The 20,951-nt window shown below is 42.8% G+C and overlaps 1 protein-coding gene across 5 annotated transcripts in view; it reads left to right on the top strand.

Annotated features, from left to right (window-relative positions):
- EIPR1 (EARP complex and GARP complex interacting protein 1) overlaps positions 1 to 20,951 on the top strand; it is a 165,245-nt gene that overhangs the window by 107,558 nt on the left and 36,736 nt on the right. For all 5 annotated transcript variants that reach the window (XM_069973049.1, XM_069973050.1, XM_069973052.1 and 2 more), the window contains one exon: positions 12,214 to 12,313. In XM_069973049.1, coding sequence (XP_069829150.1) covers positions 12,214 to 12,313 — 100 coding nt within the window. The remainder of the gene's footprint in view (positions 1 to 12,213; positions 12,314 to 20,951) is intronic.

The following is a 20,951-nucleotide window of genomic DNA, read 5'->3' as shown; positions in this document are numbered from 1 at the left end:
GAATACATTACCTATCCATGCTGTGCTTCTCACTGGGTCCCGCGTGCTCCAGCTTCAGAGCGGCCTTTCTGAGCTTACAGGCCTGCTCAGCTAATCACTAGCCGCGGCGGTACTGGCCTGTGATTGGCTGAGCGGCCTGTCCGCTCAGACAGGCCGCTCTGAAGCTGGAGTGCGCGGAACCCGGGGAGAATCACAGAGCAAGAGGAGCCCTGCAGCATGGACAGGTAATGTATACAGTTTAAACAAGGGCTGCAAGGACATCGGTAACGGTGTCCCTGCAGCCCTTGTTAAACGATTGTCGGGCCGTGTAATAGGCCCAGTAAACGAAAGCCAATCTAGCAGATCACTGCTCGTTTACAGTTATTATCGGGCCCCCATCGGCCCGTGTATTAGTACCCTAAGAACAATACAGTTCTAGTCCATTACAGTCCTGGCTTTTCACTCACAGCACCATTGCAAAACATAGGTGATGGTGGCTGCCGGAAACTTAATGGGCACCATGGGTACCAACTGGCCCAACAAAATGGATTGGGTGGAGACAGGAGTATATGGCGAAGGGGCCATTGGATGTAAACAAGAAAACTACAATCAAACAATCCTCTCTACTCGTAGTCTATCTGAACGTTCAGAGCTTGTGTACAGGTGTGCCTACTCGTGTAACCACTGCCCCCAACACTTTCCGAACAGCTTGGTAAGAATGCCTACATTTTGGGCAATTTGTCAAAATGACTATACTGCTGCTCTCAGTCAGAGGATACACACCCTTCCAAATTCTTTGAACAGGGCAAAATGTCTTTGAGTTTTGTAGTAGCAGCCAACGATCATCCTGGGGTACACTACCCAAAAGTAGTCTTTCTGAGAACGGCTCGATAATAGTTTGCCACCTCTTGATATTCCATACATTTCTATAATTGCAACCCTTTTTGATGTATGCTGCAACCTGTCGCTTTCACCCTGACAGGATTGTTAGGCGGTCTTTTCTCTCTCACAGTGTAGAATCCCGGTCTTGGGGATTCGAAGGAAAGAAATAAACAACGATTGTTGACAAGTACACAGTATGATACAGGATGAACTCTGTATGCAGTTATTGCAGTGGAGTAAGGCTTTAACCATAGGCTGCTCAGAATCGAGATTTGAATGACATCTTTGGTTGACAAAGGTCGAAGAGAGAATGAATTGGGCTGGAATGGAAATCCAGAGTGAATTGCATCCTCCCCCCTGTCTCTATTCTCTGCTATATTTGTACACAGTGCTCCAGCAAGGTAGACTTGTTTGTAATTTTCAGTAAGGTTAAGGACTGAAGGAACATGTGTGGCAGAGGAATACGCGTGACTGATCCAATCAGTATGCTTTTCATCCAGTCCTGAGGAGCAAATGGAACGGCGGTGTTTTAAAGTGTCGTCTAAGGAAGGAACAGCTGGGAACCTGGTAAATTGCAGGTCTCCTGAGCTGAGCGAGTGCCGCAACTACTGCAAAATAATGTGTGCCGGTGGCCTGGCGCTCATACAAGGTGACCTCGGAGGGGAATATGTGACTGTTATGTCTAGACCTGTTATGTTGTGTATATGCATAAGCTATGTAAGGGTTACAATTAATTTAATCTATATCAAGTACAATAATAAGAAAATGGAGGTAGTAAAAGAACCCTGTGTCTCGGTTGCCAAAATGAGTGCGTATTGGCTTGTCTTCTGCCGGGGTTGCCCCATATGGGGTATGTCTGGTAGTGGAGGGAGCATGGATGAATGGTGTGGATATTTTCTTTTCGTTAAGAGGCTAAGTTGTTGGTTGTAATAAGTTGGTTAATATGTTGTAGTGGGGGTCTGGTCCGGCCCAATCTCTGCTCCTTGGCGGGGTGGGAATGGGGCTGTGCCGCTGCCCGAATGCATTATTTGCAATTTTGTAATTTTTGTTAAAGTGGGGGGTTAAGGTGTGTTAGAGTATAAAGATATTATAAGAATTAGAAAATTAGGATGGGCGTCTTGCGGGTTTAACCACACAAGGTGGTAGTATTACCAAAAAAAGGATTGTATGTTGATTTGGGATTTGAAACCAGAATAGAAACATAACTTTTGGGAGGGGCGGGGGACAAACTCCTTTTCTTTAGATTGTAAGGTAGATTGTTAATTAATGATTGTGATTTATATATGAAAACAATAAATTATGTACAGACTGGCGCAAGCCTAAACCTCTAAATCTATCACTATTATGTCCCCTGCTAAGCCTGCTTAGGTCACCTCCTATACATAGCTCATGTGATGCTACAGCCAATCGCAGTCACATGTACATAGAAGGCCGAGGTTCGCTCATCTCTTCTTCTGACATATCTATGTTAAAATGTTCCATCTATATAACAATAATCATGAAATCTTGCAGTTTTCATTTTGACCACTAGTAGAGATGAGCCAGCCGGGCCGAGGTTTGGGTTCATCGGAACACGAACCATCGGCATTTGAATCCCGCTGTTATCCCTTTCCGTGGGGAAGGTGAAGATAGCCCGAATCCCGCCTGGAAAACAGGAATACAGCCTAGGGCGGTACTCGGGCTGTCTCCACTTTCCTCACGGAATGGGACGAAACCAAACCTCGGCCCGGCTCGCTCATCTCTAGCCACTAGGCTTTAAAACAAAGCTGAAGCCTCCTGTTCCGTACAAACCATTTTCCAGCAGTGCCCTCCTTATAATTTCAGACAGTGATACAGTACAGTGATAAGTGACTCCAATATGTAGATAAGTGTTGCACACAATAGCAGCTGTTTAGATTTCTACTGTGGAATGAATCACAAATGTGTCCTATACAAAGAATAGGGTCTGGAGAGGCTCATTGTGTCTATGTCCATGAGGCTTGATGTAAAGCATGTAAAACAGCTTAGGCAAGATGTCAGCTCACATAATAATGTACTCCAAATGCAATTAAAAGAATTATATTCAGAAAATAGAAACAATCGAATATGTTCCGGTATCTGGCTATAGTCAGTAAAAACAAGTCTAGGTGATGCATTCCCTTTAATATAATGTTGCCTCTCTGGTCTTCCTGGAAATTACTAAAGTGACTTAAGGGGATCCTGCCATCACTTTTGTGTTGCCTGAATCATATGTCATCAGAGTGGTCCCTGGTGACTTTCGACTTTGGTGGGGAGAAGTTGTGGGCAATGCCCCGATGATATTGATCAGGCTGCATTAAAGAGACTCAGTCAACAGGTTTCTGCTGTCCTACCTCAGGGTAGCATAAACTAGTGGCAGAGAAGCTGAACAGAATGATGTTTCACTTACACTGTTCGTTGCAGCTGATCCAGAGAATAACATGGACGATAAGTAGTCCTCTCCATTATGTGCATAAGCCTGGTAGTCCTCATTATTCATGAGAAGCAGAAAACTCCGCCCTTCAGCTGCTGATTGGCAGTTATCTATCCATGCTGTGTATAGGCAGTCCACTGTCAATCAGCAGCTGGTGGGCAGGGGGTGGCAAGTATCCCATTCTCCTGCATATTAGGAGAACAGCTAACCTTAATGATGTAAGTAATACACCGATCTGTTCAGCCTTTCTGTCACTAGTTTATGCTGCTCTCATTTAAGGTGGAAAAAACCTAGTGACCGATTCCCTTTAAAGTGATGACCGAGTCCCCTTTTTTTCCATAATAATGAACATTGATGGCATATACGCCTGTCTGATCAACAATGGCCAGAATATTGGCTTTTTTCATGTGGGGAACTAACCATCAATATTTCTTAATGCCAAACCCTGTTCATGCTGGGAAGAGGCTTGGCTTACTTTGCTGCATTTCAGTAGGATTGCTAAAAATGTCTGCCTCCATGGTCTCTACAGTATGTCCCCTATCTCCAGTTGTGCCAACCTCCAGACATGCTCATATGCGTACGTGTGCATGGCACTAGCATAGCTTTTTTTATGCTGTACCTTTTATGAGCTTTATACTTTGGGTTTTACAACCCTTTAAGCCCCCTAGTTACCTCTGCCAGACAAGCGGTAGCACTGGTGACCTATATAAGGTTGACGGGGAAGCATTCTCTTTCTGGCTATAAGTACCCTAGTAAAATGAGCCAGTACATCAGCAATGCTTTTCTTGCTGTGAAGTGTGGTAAAACTGAGGCTGTTAAGGACAGAAGAAAGATGAAGCCGTGTTCTGCTTATATGCACGGCCTAAGCACAGCAAGACAGAGAGAGACAGCAGGCACTAAAATCCTTTGCAGGAAGATAAATTAGAGCAAGAAAGCACTCAGTGGAAATCCTGTGAACAGCATCAGCAGCATTTTCAGGAGAAAACAGCGGCAGCGAGAACAGCCTGGCGGGTTTTAAAGGTCACATCATCTTTCGCAAATTATAAATCAGTCAGAGAGAATTAGCCATCCAGGATGCTCTTGTCTTTCCACAAGAGTGCTTTCCTGCTGCAGTGCATTAAATTAAAAAATATATATATATCCCCCGGTTGGCTGGATAGTCAACTGAATCGCTGACAGGAAGCAAGCCGAGAGGAGGAAAATATGGATTGTTCTCTCTGAAGAGTGTACAGGTGGAGCTCAAGCATTAGCAGGCTACCACCCATTAACCACAGGCCTGCCCACTGCCGGATCATGTCACGTTTTAGATTTCATTCTTCTATACTCCTCGGATGTACTTGTCTGATGGCATAAACATAAGGAAATTACTTCCTTGGGGGGCGGATTGTCTCTCTACAAGAAAGTCGATATAGTTGGGATACATGACTCGAATTGGAATTTTTTTTTTCTGATTTTAGAACAAGAGTTCACACTGCGAAAACAAATGGATGAAAAAAACTGATGCATTTGTGTGTATCCAATCTGATCCGTTTTATGATTGACTTCCATTAAAAAAAAAATGCATCAGTTTTTAGTGTACACAAAAATTTGGTCAACCACGTTTCTGTGTATCATAAAAAAGTGTATTCGTTCTGATCAGTTTTTTTTTTCTTCGTTTTTTTTTTAATAATGGAAGTCAATGGAAAAACGGATCAAAGCGGATGAACCCTAATTGTTTTTTCATCCATTTTTCGTCCTTTTTTGCATAAAATGAATTTAAAAAAATGGATTGCATAAACACAGTGTGAACCCAGCCTAAGGGCCCTATTCCACCGGACGATTATCGTTCAGTTTATCGTTAAATCGTTCGAATCTAAACAATCGTTTGGTTGAAATGCAGTTAACGATTAACGACCGAATGAGAAATCTTTGATCGCTTTATAAGACCTGGACCTATTTTTATCGTTGCTCGTTCGCAAATCGTTCGCATTGAATAAGACATCGTTCGGTCGTTCGCAATAGATACGAACGCAATAGCGAATAAATAGCGAAGAAAAAACTATCGCAATTACGATCATAAGTAACGATTATCGTTCCATGGAAATGAGTGAACATTTTCAGGTCTTTCGCAATAGCGGTCGTTTGAGATTGTTAATCATTAACGATTATGCAAACGATAATCGTCTGGTGGAATAGGGCCCTAAGAGATGCCCAAAGATTATCTGTTTCCCCATCATGGGTTTTTAAGGGCCCTATTACACCAATAGATTATCTGGCAGATTTTTCTTTAAGCCAAAGCCAGGAATGGATTTGAAAAGAGGAGAAATCTCAGTCTTTATTACCTGTTCTCTGTGTATAGTTTATTCCTGACTTTGGCTCAAAAAATCTTTCAGATTTTCTGTTGGTGTAATAGGGCCCTAAGTCCCTCCCCCCCCCCCCAAAAAAAAAAAAAAAAAAATTATAATTAAAAGATATTTTGGGCACATTGTCACTGATGAGTTTCTTAAAGGAGTTTTACAGATCTTATTGACTCTAAAGATGACCTGTTACCTTTTGTTATACCTCCTGGACGTGTTTTTGAATAAACTGACAGCTGGGTGTTACCATTCAGTAGTGTACGTCCTTGAGGGGGGAGTTTACTGTGGCCGAAAGCGTGGTGTCTACTTGAGGTCGGCATGGATTTTAACAAGGAAAACTGCATTTTTACCCACAGAACCATGTGACCATTAACACAAATAGTTAATGAGTGGGTGGTTTATACAGGTAAAACTGCCATTTATGTGGTGCCATGTTCACTTCATGGGGGCATGCTTTCAGGTGCTCCTTATGTCTCTTCCTTGGGCTGGTTTCACACATGGCAGTTTTTGAGACAAAGCTAGGAGTGGGGGAAGACATAGAATTGCTTCCTTTATGTTACCCATTGCTTTGAATCCACTTCTGGTTTTGGCTCAAAAACTGCAATGACCGTCCCCCCCCCCCCCAAAAAAAAAAAAAACACAGCCTCACACAGTCTGACACTGTTGGCAATGATCGGACAAAGCTGTTGTAAAGTAAAATGGTAACACCCAGTTGTGAATGAATTCATATATTTCTAAGGGTCCTATTGCTCGGAGCGATTTTTAACAACTAACGACTAACAATAAGCAATCGCAAAACGAGATTGTTTATTGTTAACCTGAAATCGTTCACCATTTTACACAGAACGATGGTCATTACAATAGTTACTATGATTGTTTATTCCTTCTGATCCCCCAGCTCTCCCTCTGCCCCAGTTCCTTCCCAACTCTCCCTCTGCCCCAGTCACCCCCCCCAGCTCTCCCTCTGTCCCAGTCACCCCCAGTCTGCCACAGTCCCCCCAGCTCCCCCAGTCACCCCCAGCCTGTCCCAGTCATCCCCAGTCACCCCTAGCCTGCCTCAGCTGCCCCCAGTCTTTTTGAGTCCCACCCAGCCTGCCCCATTCCCTTGCAGTCTAAACCAAGCCTGCCCCCAGCTGTGCCTCTTCCCCAGTCACCCCCAGCTGCCCTAGTCTGCCAGTCACCCCCAGCTGTCCCTCTGCCCCAGGGTCCCCAGCCTGCCCCAGTCACCCCCAGCCTGCCCTAGTCTCCCTAGCTGCCCCAGTCTGTCCTAGTCTCCCCCAGCTGCCCCCAGTCTGTTCATGTCCCCACCACCACCCTTGCTTCCTTTATGTTACCCATTGCTTTGAATCTACTTCTGGTTTTGGCTCAAAAACTGCAATGACAGTTCACCCCCCCCCCCCCCCCCCCCCCCCAAAAAAAAAAAAAAAAAAAAAAAAACAGCCTCACACAGTCTGACACTGTTGGCAATGATCAGACAAAGCTGTTGTAAAGTAAAATGGTAACACCCAGTTGTGAATGAATTCATATATTTCTAAGGGTCCTATTGCTCGGAGTGATTTTTAACAGTTAACGACTAACAATAAGCGATCGCAAACGAGATTTATCGTTAACCTGAAATCGTTCACCATTTTACACAGAACGATGGTCATTACAATCGTTACTATGTTTGTTTATTCCTTCTGATCCCAGCAAAACAATGGACAATGTGCAATTACACTGTAAATTAGTGGAATAACAGCGAACGATTAACGATAATTTTAGGTTCAGATCTAAATCAGCGATCAACGACATACTTATGATTTTCCGATCGTTGCCTGCAATTACACAGAGTGATTATCGTTTAAGTTCGAACGATATAACAATTTTTTGCAAGGTAATCGTCCCATGTAATAGGGCCCTAAGAGGAATATTAGAAGCATAGCAAAACAAAAAAAAAAAGATGTCCACCCCCGTGTGCAGCCAGTCCAGCCATGTCCTCATATGCAGGTGCCCGAGATTATACACAATGTTTAATTTGTTGTCTGGCTAATAAGTTGTAAAGAAGCAAAACAAAGATTAGCTAAAGTACAGTAAGTACCGTTTCCCGACATGACAAGCGATCAGCCTCTCATGACTCACGGTGGCTGGAGTCAAATGCTAGGGAACTGCGGCGAAACTTTTTTTTTTTTTAAATGAACTGGTGTCAGCAGAATGAGACCTTGTGATCCATCTAGCCTAATCTTCCATTTAATCTTAATTATTCCAGGCAGGTTTACATTAAATTATTGTAAATTTACCAACCACATCTGCTGGAAGTTTGTTCCAAGAACCTACTACTCTCTCTCGTTAAAGGGGTACTCCAGCAAAAATCTTTTTATTTTAAATCAGCTGGTTTCAGACAGCTATAAACATTTGTAAATTACTTTTATTTAAAAAATCTCCAGTCTTACAGTACTTAGCTGCTGTATGTCCTTTATGTTTGCAATTTACTTACTTTTTTTTTTATCAAGCTTTAAAGGGGGTACTTGGTTGAAACTTTTTTTTTCTTTCAAATCAACTGGTGTCAGAAAGTTATACAGATTTGTAATTTACTTCCATTTAAAATTCTCAAGTACTTACCGCTGCTGTATGTCCTGCAGGAAGTGGTGTATTCTTTCCAGTCTGACACTGTGCTCTCTGCTGCCACCTCTGTCCAGTATGCGAGTATGCAGCCTATTTTATTTTTGGCGCAGTGAGGCATATGATATAAACTAAAATAAGCTGTGAAGCTATACTTTTCAGTCTGCTGAAACAATAGAAAAGTAAAGGAATCTGAACCGACGTCGATAAGTAGCCAACATATTGTAAGGCTCACTTAAAGGCTATTTAGGAGTTCACAAAGATGACAACAGTGTTTGTTTTTGATCATGACATTGTTCAATCTCTCATTGTAAAGTGTTTCTAGCATTCTAAAAGTTCAGCTCATCAAAGGCAAAATATTTCAATAGTGAGATGTAAAATCAATCTTTAAAAAGAGAATCCCTTTTTTTCCACAAATTTTTGTTGAAATTGCTGCTTTATGTTTATTTCTTAAAGGGAAACTCCGAATTTTTTTTTTCTTTCAAATCAACTGGTGTCAGAGATTTGTAATCTACTTCTATTAAAAAATCTCAAGTCTTCCAGTACTTATCCGCTGCTGTATGCCATCGATATAGACATAGATATGTAGAACGTACAGCAGCTGATAAAAACTGATAAAGACTTGAGATTTTTTTAATAAAAGTAAATTATAAATCTGTCACTTTCTGAGACTAGGCTCCTTGTGGATATTCATTAAATGTTCCAGCCAATGCCCAATTACATTATTTAGTAGCTTTCCCTACACATTGGCAGCTAACTGGCCTTTTATGCAACCTCACCTAGATTGCTTAGTAAGTCAATGTGGTTGGTTATAAATCTCATGGACATCCCCTATATAACTTTATTTTGAGAGATAAGCAAACCTGTAGATATATTTGCAGTCATAAACATCCAGAACATAGCACTAGGTAAGCCCCACCACACTTCTTGCTTTCTGTCCTGGTCTCTTCTGCAGGAGACAGAATTCCCTTAACAACAAGCAGTGGACAACAGTTAGCAGGAAATGTGGACCAGACTTTAGGGCTGATTTAAGTCATTTAAAAAAAAATGATAGGAATCACCTGAGTTTTCAAATGAAGGGAAGCAAAAATTTGAGTATCAGATTAAAAAAAATAGTATCACTGAAAAATTGTGAGATAGTCGTACAGCTCTCTTTTATTAGTAATAGTTTAACTTTATTGTACTTATCCACACACTCCCTAAAATTAATGGGAGTACCGTTACCTGCCACGACTGAACTCCAGTATGCTCACATCTTTTTCGGGATGTGAACGTTGTGATCTTGTGAGAGTGGTGACCTGTGCACTTGTGTTACTGTATAAAGGGAACAGAACTTTGTGTGATGGGAGCAGTGTAATTATGGAAGCCTGGAGATTGCCAGTGACAGGCCGAGGAGCAGGGTGACGATCACTGCAGAGTATTGATATGTAAGAAAATCCTATACGTAAAAAAATCCACATCATATATTCTATCTTTTAACAATCATGAAAATGCTGGGGTTTCCGAAACCTAGAGAAAAAAGAAAGATCTGGGAATGTTATTGTTAGAAGAGAGTTTTACTTTTCCTTAGCCTAGATTTTATAAGAAAGAGATGAATTCTGTTGCTTGGAATGTGTGCAGCATCTGAAATGAACTTATACGTTAAAGTGTCACTGTTGTATTTTTTTTTTTTTGCAGAAATCAATAGTACAGGTGATTTTAAGAAACTTTGTAATTGGGTTTATAAGGCAAATATGCCATTATCTGCATTCAAAAAGACTTTCTCCAGCCCCCCCCCTCCTCTCTCTTACTAACTGCTCATTATCAGGAAATCTCAACTCTTTTACATCAGTCGAGCCCTGTGTAATCTATGGAGAGGGGAGGGGGGAGGAGGGAGGAGGGAGATTAGTCACCATCAGAGAGCAGAGAACAAAGGATTACACAGCGGGAGCAGTATGAAAGCCTCTATTCAGAGGTCAGAGAGGTCAGTGCTTACTTCAGAAGAGATAGCCCGGTGATGTAGCTGTAAGTTAACTCTTTGTTGTTCTGTTTTGGTGCCTCATTTCCCTCAACCCCTGCCCTCTCCATAGAGAACCGTGAAGACAGGGGGGAGAGTTTCAAACTGCTTTTTCATGATAAAGAGTTTTTTTACGGCTAATAAACCCAATTACAAAGTTTCTTAAAACTCCGTGCACACGGAGCAAAACTGGCGGACATGTCAATTCTTCAGCCCAGAGAGACAAGGCGCGCAAACCTCCCATAGACTCTCATGATGACACGAATCTGCTGCAGAGAATTCCGCCAATTTGCCGCGCGTGCACGGAGCCTAAGAATAGCTTGACACGTAATGGAATTGCAGCGGATTTCATGCTGCCAGTTTGCAGCAAAATCCGCTTCGATTCCCCTCCTGTTAGCTTCAATAGGATTACATACTGGCAGCGATATTTTCATCCCACTGTGAGTATATAAGCGGCGTCCCGATGCATACGTTACCTGGTTCACACTCCAGCTAGTTCTGTGGCTCCTGGCATCTGGACATCCTGCTTAGCCAGTCAGTGCGCTGAGGCGGGACAGCGATCTTGCAGCGTGACATTCGCTGCGGTTCCGTTACGTATGAAGCTACCCTAAGGATTTTTTTAAGGTTCAAAATATTGTTTACTTAGTTTCTTTTGCCCCAGTTTCAATTACAATCCAGCTTAGCCTATGTATCCTTTGAACACAATTTAATATGTGGTCATCTAAGCAGGTCCTTAATTTTGTACTGATTTACTGCTAATTTCTTAAAAGGGTATCCTGGAGAAATTAAAGGAGAACTCCGGACATAAAGTAAAAATCCAGAGCGGGCAGGGGGTGGTGGTAACATAATAAAGAATCTACACTTACCCGTCCTTGTGCTCCCGTAGCACAGCTTCACTTGCTCACTTTCACCCACCGGTCTTACGTTTATTCCGGCCTCCTGTGTCACCACGACCCTCTCAGCCAGTCAGTGACTGCAAAGGTGTTCTGTCCCAGTCACTGACTGGCTGAGTGGGCATTGCTAAGCCGGGTTGTGATGTCAACAGATCGGGAGCTAGAGGAGGCGGGTGGGGTTCTGTGTGCGGTGGCGATGCCCTGCGGGAGCAAAGGTACGGGTAAGTATAGATTCTTTATTATGTTACTACTAGAAATGTTTTCCACCTGGAAAACATAGATACAGCCATAAGCTTTATCCATGTTTTCCAGGACTTCCTAGGGCTGCATCCAACTTCTACAGCCACCGGTTATCAAATGCTGCATGCTCAGGTTCGGATGGACCAAAGTGTGTTCCATATTTGCTCATCTCTAGTTATCACCATCCCCTGCCTGCCCTGGATTTTTACTTTATGCCTTGGTAAAAAGTGGTTAATGTACAAGGAATGCATGGCGGATTATTAGGAAAATAGTTCAGGCATGATGCAGGAGCTCAAATATGCTCCCCCCCCAATGGAAGTTCTCCAGGGTTTCTCTCCCCACTGTCTACTCTTTGTACTGGTGTGTAACCTCTCCTTTACGGTAATCTTAAATAATGAGGAAGCAGAAGATCTGTGTGACAGATTTTATCTTATTTCCTGGGTATCAGCTAAATAGTCGGAAATATTCTTCTGCTTTTTTTTTTTTTTTAAATCAGGGATCAAATCAACAATAAAAAAAAAGTATGCAAATATGTTCATAGCCTTTGTGTTCAAGTAAGATCCATAATGCGTCCTACTTGTCTTGGATTTAGAGGTCTGTATTAGTATTATTATAAAGAAATAATAATATAAAGAAATAATAATATCAATAATAATCGTAAAAGAAATCGATTGCTACCTAGTATTGGATCTTTCTCGACATGTCGTTAAAGTAGGACCTTCATGTAAATATCTTTGTTTTCGAAGAATTCTAACATCTATGTCTACAGATAGGATCCAATACAATTCTCAAAGTCAGCGTCTGTTTCAGTTTTCTGAAGATGTCAGTATCTTACGTATCTGTCTTTATTTCCTCTAGTGTCACTTGGGAACCATTGGGCGATGGAAAAAAAGTGATGTCTCTGGCCGACAACTACTTGAAGATCTGGGATTTACAAGAAAGCTCTACAAAAGCCGTGGTAAATAATCCTTATAAAGCTTGACTTCTAGGGTCTGTTTGTGTTGCACTTGTTATGTTGCTAGAATACAGGTGGGAGTAGAGAAGGTTGGGGGGGGGGGGGCTAGGTTTAACACTAAGCTCTGCTTTCGAATCACTATTAGTAAAAGATAGAAAGCTAATGTTGGAATTGCTTCTATTTCAAGCCAGCTGAATCTGTGGCTGCTGGAGAGGAAGATGGCAGAGGGAGGCTCAGTGTCCCTCCAGTGCCCTGTGTCCCTCAGTGCCCCCTCTGCCATCATCCTCTCCAGCAGCCACAGCCCGCACAGCTCTGGGAGTCGTGACATCACCATTTTATCCAGGAAGTGACATCACCGTGTTGTCCAGGAAATGACATCACCATTTTATCCAGGAAGTGACATCACCATTTTATCCAAGAAGTGAAGCCTTGATGCAGTAGTAAAAAAGCAGGGAAAAAAGCACTTTACAAGCATTTCCCGTAATATGTGTATAGAGAGTCAACAGAGGAGATGTTGAGTAGGTCTACTCTTCTACATTCATTTAAGAGACAAGGGACCTCATTTCTAATCAGTGTGGTTTCCAGTGGTTAGACTCCCACCACTGAGATACTGTCCATGTGCATAATTTTTAGTCTTGAGTTAACCCTCTTAAAGGAGAAGGTCCAGCAAAAATTTTTATTAAAGTATTGTATTGCCCTTGAAAAGTTATACAAATCACCAATATACACTTATTATAGGAAATACTTATAAAGTGCTTTTTTTCCCTGCACTTACTACTGCATCAAGGCTTTACTTCCTGGATAAAATGGTGATGTCACTTCCTGAATAACAGGGTCACGACTCCCAGAGCTGTGCGGGCTGTGACTGCTGGAGAGGATGATGGCAGGGGGATGCTCAGTGTCCCTCTAGTGTCCTGTGTCCCTCTGCCATCATCCTCTCCAGCAGCCACAGCCCGCACAGCTCTGGGAGTCGTGACATCACCATGTTATCCAGGAAGTGACATCACCATTTTATCCAGGAAGTGACATCACCGTGTTATCCAGGAAGTGAAGCCTTGATGCAGTAGTAAGTGCAGGGAAAAAAAGCTCTTTACAAGCATTTCCCGTAATATGTGTATATTTGTGATTTGTATAACTTTGGGGGGGCAATACAATACTATTTTCGCCGGACTTCTCCTTTAATTCATCTTGCATTTTTGGGCCTTAAAAGCATTGTCTGGCTATTATTGATATCTTAACATGCTGTTAGGGATCATAACAAACATGTATACTTACCAGTCTAGCTGGTTTCCAGGATTGGAACTGGTCCACTTTAATTGTTTATTAAATGTGAATCCCAAAAAATACAAGGCACAGTTTATAGTTACAGATGTGGTTCATATTCCCATTGAAAGCCATGAGTGTGTTGCGGCCAGTGGCGTAGCTATAGGGGTCGCAGTGGTTGCCATGGCGACCGGGCCCCTACGCTAGGGGGGGCCGCACCATACAGCACTTCCCATACACTAACTTTGTCCTGCTGCGCCGCTGTCATCTGATTGGGCCTCTTACCTAATTAGATGACAGCAAGTACCAGGACCCCCTCCTCCAGACATCTGCGTTGGCGGCCCAAGCTGTGTCCTATGGCCGTACCTTTACGGCGTTGAGCTCTAGCTTGTGCTGCAATCCACCTCTCCTCAGCTTTGAGGCCCCTCCCCCAGGTCAGATGACATCACTGTACAGCCAGCAAGTAACTAACTATCAGAGAGTACAGCAATGTTGTGATCCGGTGGGGGGGAGCCTCAACCCTGCGGAAGCCACTTACACCACTGAGGGGAGGAGGAGAGGAGAAGTGGATTGCAGACGACTACTACATTATCTGTACCCAGAGATATCACTGTGTTATCTGTGGTGTTACATAGGACTGCAGGTGACATCTACATTATCTGTACTCAGAGATACCACTGTGTTATCTGTGGTGTTACATAGGACTGCAGGTGACATCTACATTATCTGTTATAGCGATATCACTGTGTTATCTGTGCTGTTACATAGGACTGCAGGTGACATCTACATTATCTGTTATAGAGATATCACTGTGTTATCTGTGGTGTTACATAGGACTGCAGGTGACATCTACTACATTATCTGTACTTAGAGGTATATCACTGTGTTATCTGTGGTGTTACATAGGACTGCAGGTGAATACTACATTATCTGTACTCAGAGATATTATTGTGTTATCTGTGGTGTTACATAGGACTGCAAGTGACATCAGGTGACTTCTCCAGGTTGCAGAAGTTCAAACTTTATTGTGCCCTGCTCACAGTTTATTATGGGAGTTGTAGTTTTGCTGCATGTGGCTCTTCAGGTTGCAGCACTACAACCCCCATCGTTTCCAACTGGCAGTTCATGATGAGAGTTGTAGTTTTTCAGCTGGAGAGTCAAAAAATGGAAAACAATGATTAGACAATGACACAGTACAGTCCATTAATTATAGGGGGCAGTAGTGCAGTACATGAGGTGGAGGCAGTGGCAGTGCATTAGAACATGGTGGCACATTAGAGTAATTGGATATAACGTTAGATAGGACTTTGCCTGATCGGGTGAGATGGGGGGCCCCAAGCTAAAATGTTGCACCAGGGCCCATCAGCCTTCAACTACGCCCCTGGTTGCGGCATGTATTTTTACTCTCCAAAATATGTGCAGAAGAACTCCTTGGGTATGTACAAATCTATAAATAATGTGCCATCCAGTGGGGAAAATGGATGATGGAATGCCGACAAGTATCGCTGCTTATAATCCCATCTTCCTCAGGGGTTTTCATGTGTTTGAAAAGGGGTTGTTAGGATTTTTTTTTAAAAATAGTTCATACATTTGTTTTTATATTGTTTTTTTTATATTGTTATTGTTAATTTATTTTTTTATTTTTATTTTTTGTCTCTCAAAATGTCAAATAAAGACTAACGTTTGGGAAAGCCAGGAAACCATCCCTAATAGTGAAACACTAGTCACGATTTAGGCTGTACTAGGTCCGGTTAGGCCTAGCAGCTCTGTCACATAATATCTTTCCCACCAATTGTGATAAGCAGGAGTGATAGTGGGAGTGACAGTGTCACTGCCTTTGCTGTATACACAGTGGGTGATGTGTATACATAGAGCAAGATGGTAGAAGCAGTAATAAAAATGTTGACCTTCTGCACTTTAGGCAACGCATGGTCTGTTATGGGGTTAAACTTTGGCTTTGGAATATAAGAGGTTTAGTTATTGCATTTGTTCCGCATTCAGCAGCATAAATTTGCGCTTTGCACCCATCTACACCAGGAATGGACTGTGATGTGAAGCATATCCTGTATAGTGGGAGAGCTATTCACTGAGGCTTGGCGGTCCTGAGAAAACACAATAATAGCCTTACATATGTAAATCGAGGAGAGGATTTTTCCCGTTCATCTGAAATTTATTTTTGGTGAGAATTCCTCATTAATTTTTCAAACAGACAAAAAAAATACTTTCATAGCAGAAGTGGAAACAGATTGAAATAGAATTAGCATTTTATAGCAGTCTGTCTGTGAGATGAGTGAAATGTGTTTCCCCAGAGATGATGGAGCAGTCAGCTGGTCTGTGGTGTGACAGTCACGACACTTATACAATTGTACTACCGGTGCCGGGAGCCGCCATATCAATCACATCAACTAGGATTCTGTATTTTAATTGGATTTTTGATAATGTTTGTAAAACACTGTATTCCCCCAGTGGATTATGAGGTTAACAACCAGTAGGACACCGGCAGTGCTGTGCAGACTCTGATGATACCTTACATTTCCCAGCAGTCGACATAACCTTTTACAACCCTGAAGGCCTACCTGGATTTAGCAAAAGAAAAGTAAGGAAAACTAGACCAAAAAAGAAACTCAATCTTAGGCTATGGTCACACGTAGTATGAGAGTGGCTGTTTCATGACCCGGTCGGGTCACGGAACGGCTGGTCTCAGAAAAGACCATCCTGGCTGGTACTGCAGTACTGGCTGGATGATCTCTATCGCCATCCGTGCGCGCCCGCATCAGAACTCCCCACTGCACACAATGGAGCGCGCGGCCGGAGCCACTCGCTCCATTGTGTGCACTGACAGGGTTTTCTGCGGCCGCTATTCAATGAATAGCGGCCGCAGAAAACTGACATGTCAATTTCTTGCGCCGCCACTAGGGATCCCGGACGGAGTGTATACTTTGTGTATACACTCCGTCCGGGAGTCCATAGATGGCAATATAACGTATATTTTCATATTAATCACGGCCATTGTTGCAATCGGCAACAACGGCCGTAGTTTTACTAAAATATACGTAGTGTGAACATAGCCTTATAGTGTGCACCAAAAAGGGAAAGCCATATTTCATCAAATTGCAGGCCCAAGCCTCAGGCTATGTGCACACACCGATTTCTGGTGCATATTCTCAGCATCAAAAAAGTGAGTTTTTATGCAGAATGGCAAAACATTTCTGCAGGTTTTTTTTTCTGCCATTCTGTCTTGTTTTGGATTTTTTTTTAAACTTTTTTTTCTCCCAACATTTTCATGTTTTTTTTTTTCCTTTAAAAATTGTAATTAAAAAGTTTGCGAACAAGCCACAAAAAAATATACAGTTCTTACTTAAAGGGGTTGTCCAGTTTAAAGCTTCCCTAGGCTGCGAGGGTAGCGGGCATAGGGAAACGCACATGCTGTGCAGAGTGTGAATGCTGTTAGGAGATTGAGGCCCCGGGTCAGTCAAATCCGGTCCCAGTCTTCCAGATCTCCTTGATCTGGTCTCCCTGAGAAGCTCTATATAAGGCTTCAGCTGCTTATGGGAGTTGCCTGCGAATTGGTTTCAAAGCCTCACTAGCATTTATCTACCTGCTGATACCTGTTGTTCTACTGACCTCTGCCTGTACCTTGGAATTCCCTTTGTCTCTGTGATTTGGTTTTTGACGTGCTTCTCCTGGACTCTCTGACCTCGGCTTGATATCTGACTTTGTCTCTGTTTTGTGATTTTGTTCCTGGCGTGTTCTCCTGGTTTGACCTGGCTAGTCTGACTTTGTTAGTTCTGTCCTTTTCCCTATCCCTCACAATATCTTAGGAAGGGACTGCCGCCCAGTTGGGGGCCACTGTTTAGGGTGGTCGTCAATTAGGTAGGGACAGCAGGGGGGTTTAGTATCAGGGCTGCACTCACCCTCTACCCCTCCTGACATTACAGATTCACAGGCCCTATATATTTCCACCATGGACTGCATGGAAGCTCAGATACAACACTTGACTCAGTCAGTGCAGGACCTGGTGGAAAGAGTGCGTTTAAAGGAGACTACTCCAGTTCAAGCAGTGGCCTCGGGCTTTACTGAACCCAAGATTAAGATGCCAGACACTTTTTCTGGAGACAGAAAGCTTTTTATTGTCTTTAGAGAGAGTTGCAAGCTTTACTTCAGACTCAGACCCCTATCATATGGTTCAGAAAGTCAGCAAGTAGGGATCATTATGTCCCTGCTCAGAGGAGACCCTCAAGAGTGGGCATTTTCCCTTCCCCCTGAGGCACTGGAGTTACGTACGGTGGATGAGTTCTTTTCAGCCCTAGGGATACTGTATGATGAACCAGATCGGGCAGCTTTAGCAGAATCTAAGCTTCAGTTTTTGCGTCAGGGCTTCAGACCTGTTGAAGAGTATTGTGCAGAATTTAGAAAGTGGTGTGTAGCTTCTGGTTGGAATGATCCAGCACTTAGGTGGCAGTTTAACCAAGGATTGTCTGACCAGTTGAAAGATATGTTGGCGTGTTACCCTCATCCTGAGACATTAGAAGCAGCCATGACTTTAGCTGTTAGACTGGACCGACGCTTGCAGCAACGCAGGAGAGAAAAGCAGTCCACAATAGCCTCATTTTTCAGCTCTGAGACTGTGCCACAAGTGGAGGTGGAACCCATGCAAGTTGGAATGGTTCTGTCTCCTGCTGCCCGGCGAGAAATCCGCAGAGAGAAAGGGCTTTGCTATTACTGTGGATCTGCTTGTCACTACATACAAGAATGTCCCAAACGTCAGCAAGCTGAGGAACTTCAACGCCTAGGTGGTCACAGGGAAGGCCATATAGGCAAAGAGGTATTTCCCACTGTATCAAAAAAAATTCTGTTGCCAGTTTCGCTTAGTTTTGAAAAGAACTGTTTGTGGGTCTGCATTAGTTGACAGTGGTGCTGCAGCTAATTTTCTTGATTTAAAGGTAGCTCAACAATTGGGGTTGCCCTTGGTGTCCTTGCTTAACCCTTTAAAGTTGAGAGGGGTAGATGGTACTCCTTTAGGGACTGGTTCAGTCCGCCACTGTACCCCTAAGATCTTGTTACAGGTGGGGTTACTGCATTATGAATATTGTTCATTTTATGTTATGGAAGGTCTTTCCTCTGAAATTATTCTGGGGTTACCCTGGTTAGAACTGCATAATCCGGAATTTAACTGGACCACCGGAGAATTGATTAAGTGGGGGTCTGGATGTTTTGACCAATGCTTTTCTGTATGTCTAACCAATCTCTGCAATGGAGAGAAGGAAATGCCTGATTACATTGTTGATTTTGCTGATGTTTTTTCAGAAACTGGAGTTAATGTTCTTCCCCCTCACCGTCCTTACGATTGTGCAATTGAACTGCTTCCAGGTACCCCAAGGGAAGAATATATAATCTTTCTGGGCCAGAGAGGCAATCCCTAAAAGATTATGTTAATGAAAGTCTTGAAAAGGGGCATATCCGGCCCTCTGTCTCACCTCTAGGAGCTGGTTTCTTCTTTGTTAAAAAGAAAGATGGTGGTCTTCGTCCATGCATAGATTATCGTGGTTTAAATAAGATTACAGTGAAGAACCAGTATCCTCTTCCTTTGATTCCAGACTTGTTCAATCAGATCTTGGGAGCCAAGTGGTTCTCTAAACTAGATTTGAGAGGTGCCTACAATCTCATCCGAATAAGAGAAGGGGATGAGTGGAAAACGGCCTTTAATACCCCAGAGGGACATTATGAGTATTTAGTTATGCCATTTGGTCTCAGTAATGCTCCTGCTGTTTTTCAAAATTTTGTGAATGACCTGTTCAGAGACTGCGTTGGTCAGTTTATGGTTGTCTACTTGGATGACATACTGATTTTTTCTAAAGATAAATCCTCTCATATTCAACATCTCAGGCATGTTCTTCAGGTCCTCAGAGAGAACCATTTGTATGCTAAACTAGAGAAATGTGTGTTTGGGGTCCAGGAGATTCAATTCCTTGGGTATGTTCTGACCCCTGATAAGTTTTGCATGGACCCCGAAAAAGTCAGGGCTATTACCGACTGGGTAAGACCCACATCGTTAAAAGCCCTACAGCGATTTTTAGGGTTTGCAAATTATTATCGCAAGTTTATTAAAAACTTTTCTGTAATTGCCAAGCCATTGACAGATTTAACCAGAAAAGGGGCAGATGTTGAAAATTGGAGCCAGGATGCTGTTTCTGCCTTTGAGACACTGAAACAGTGTTTTATACAGGCTCCTGTCTTGGTCCAACCAGATCAATCCAAGCCTTTTATTGTAGAGGTTGGTGCATCAGAATCTGGTGTTGGGGCAGTCCTGTCCCAAGGCCCCACTACTTTCACAAATTTGCGTCCTTGTGCTTTCTTTTCTAGAAAATTCTCTGTTGCTGAACGAAATTATGATGTGGGTAATAGAGAGTTATTGGCGATTAAGTGGGCATTCGAGGAATGGCGCCACTTCTTAGAAGGTGCATGTCACCAGGTAACTGTCTTAACTGATCATAAGAATTTAACATACCTGGAATCTGCAAAGCGATTGAATCCACGCCAGGCCAGATGGGCACTATTTTTCACTCGTTTTGATTTTGTTGTTACTTTCAGGCCAGGTTCCAAGAATGTGAAGGCGGATGCCTTGTCGCGAAGCTTCCTGGGCAACCACCCCTCTGATCCTGACCCTGAGCCTATTTTACCCCCTGGGGTTATTATCTCTGCTGTTTCCCCTGACCTGGCATCTGGTATTTCATTAAGACAAGATATGGCTCCATCATCTCTTCCTCAGGGGAAATTGTTTGTGCCTCCAAACTTAAGATTGCAACGTAGTGTGAACATAACCTAAGGCTGCATTTACACATATTATTTTGTTCAAAACTTTTGGCCAAAACGAAGCCTAGAACTCGCTCCGAGACCAGACGTTTTGGACCAACGTCTGGTTTTGACCTACAATACTGATCAAAATACTATATTAAAACCCAGCCCAAGTCTATGCTTACAGTTTTATTCAAAGGCTTCATCACAATATTACAGCATTTAAAGAACTACTTTTGCCTTAAGAACAACATAAACCTTGACAGACCCCATCAAATCCCAATTTGGATTCATCTTATGATGGATCCACTAGAACGTCAAACATCTAAGGAAACATTCAAGGCTCTGATCACGCTGCCATCATGGCTTCAGCCTATAATGGGAGAAGCGATGGCAGGGTGACCATAGCCTTATATGTTGCATGTTTAGTTTGACTGTCATTTGGAGAGAAAAAAAGAAACTCTACTCCGAGCCAGGAGATTATCAAGCAACCACAAACAACCTTTGAAATGACCCCGGGGAATGTTTTCCATCCAAAACAGCGTGAAGCCAAATGTACTCTTGTAGTTTTTTTTTTAAATAA

This window comes from Dendropsophus ebraccatus, chromosome 6 (assembly GCF_027789765.1).
Source record: "Dendropsophus ebraccatus isolate aDenEbr1 chromosome 6, aDenEbr1.pat, whole genome shotgun sequence".
NCBI lineage: Eukaryota > Metazoa > Chordata > Amphibia > Anura > Hylidae > Dendropsophus > Dendropsophus ebraccatus.
This window is presented reverse-complemented; position numbering and strand designations above follow the sequence as displayed.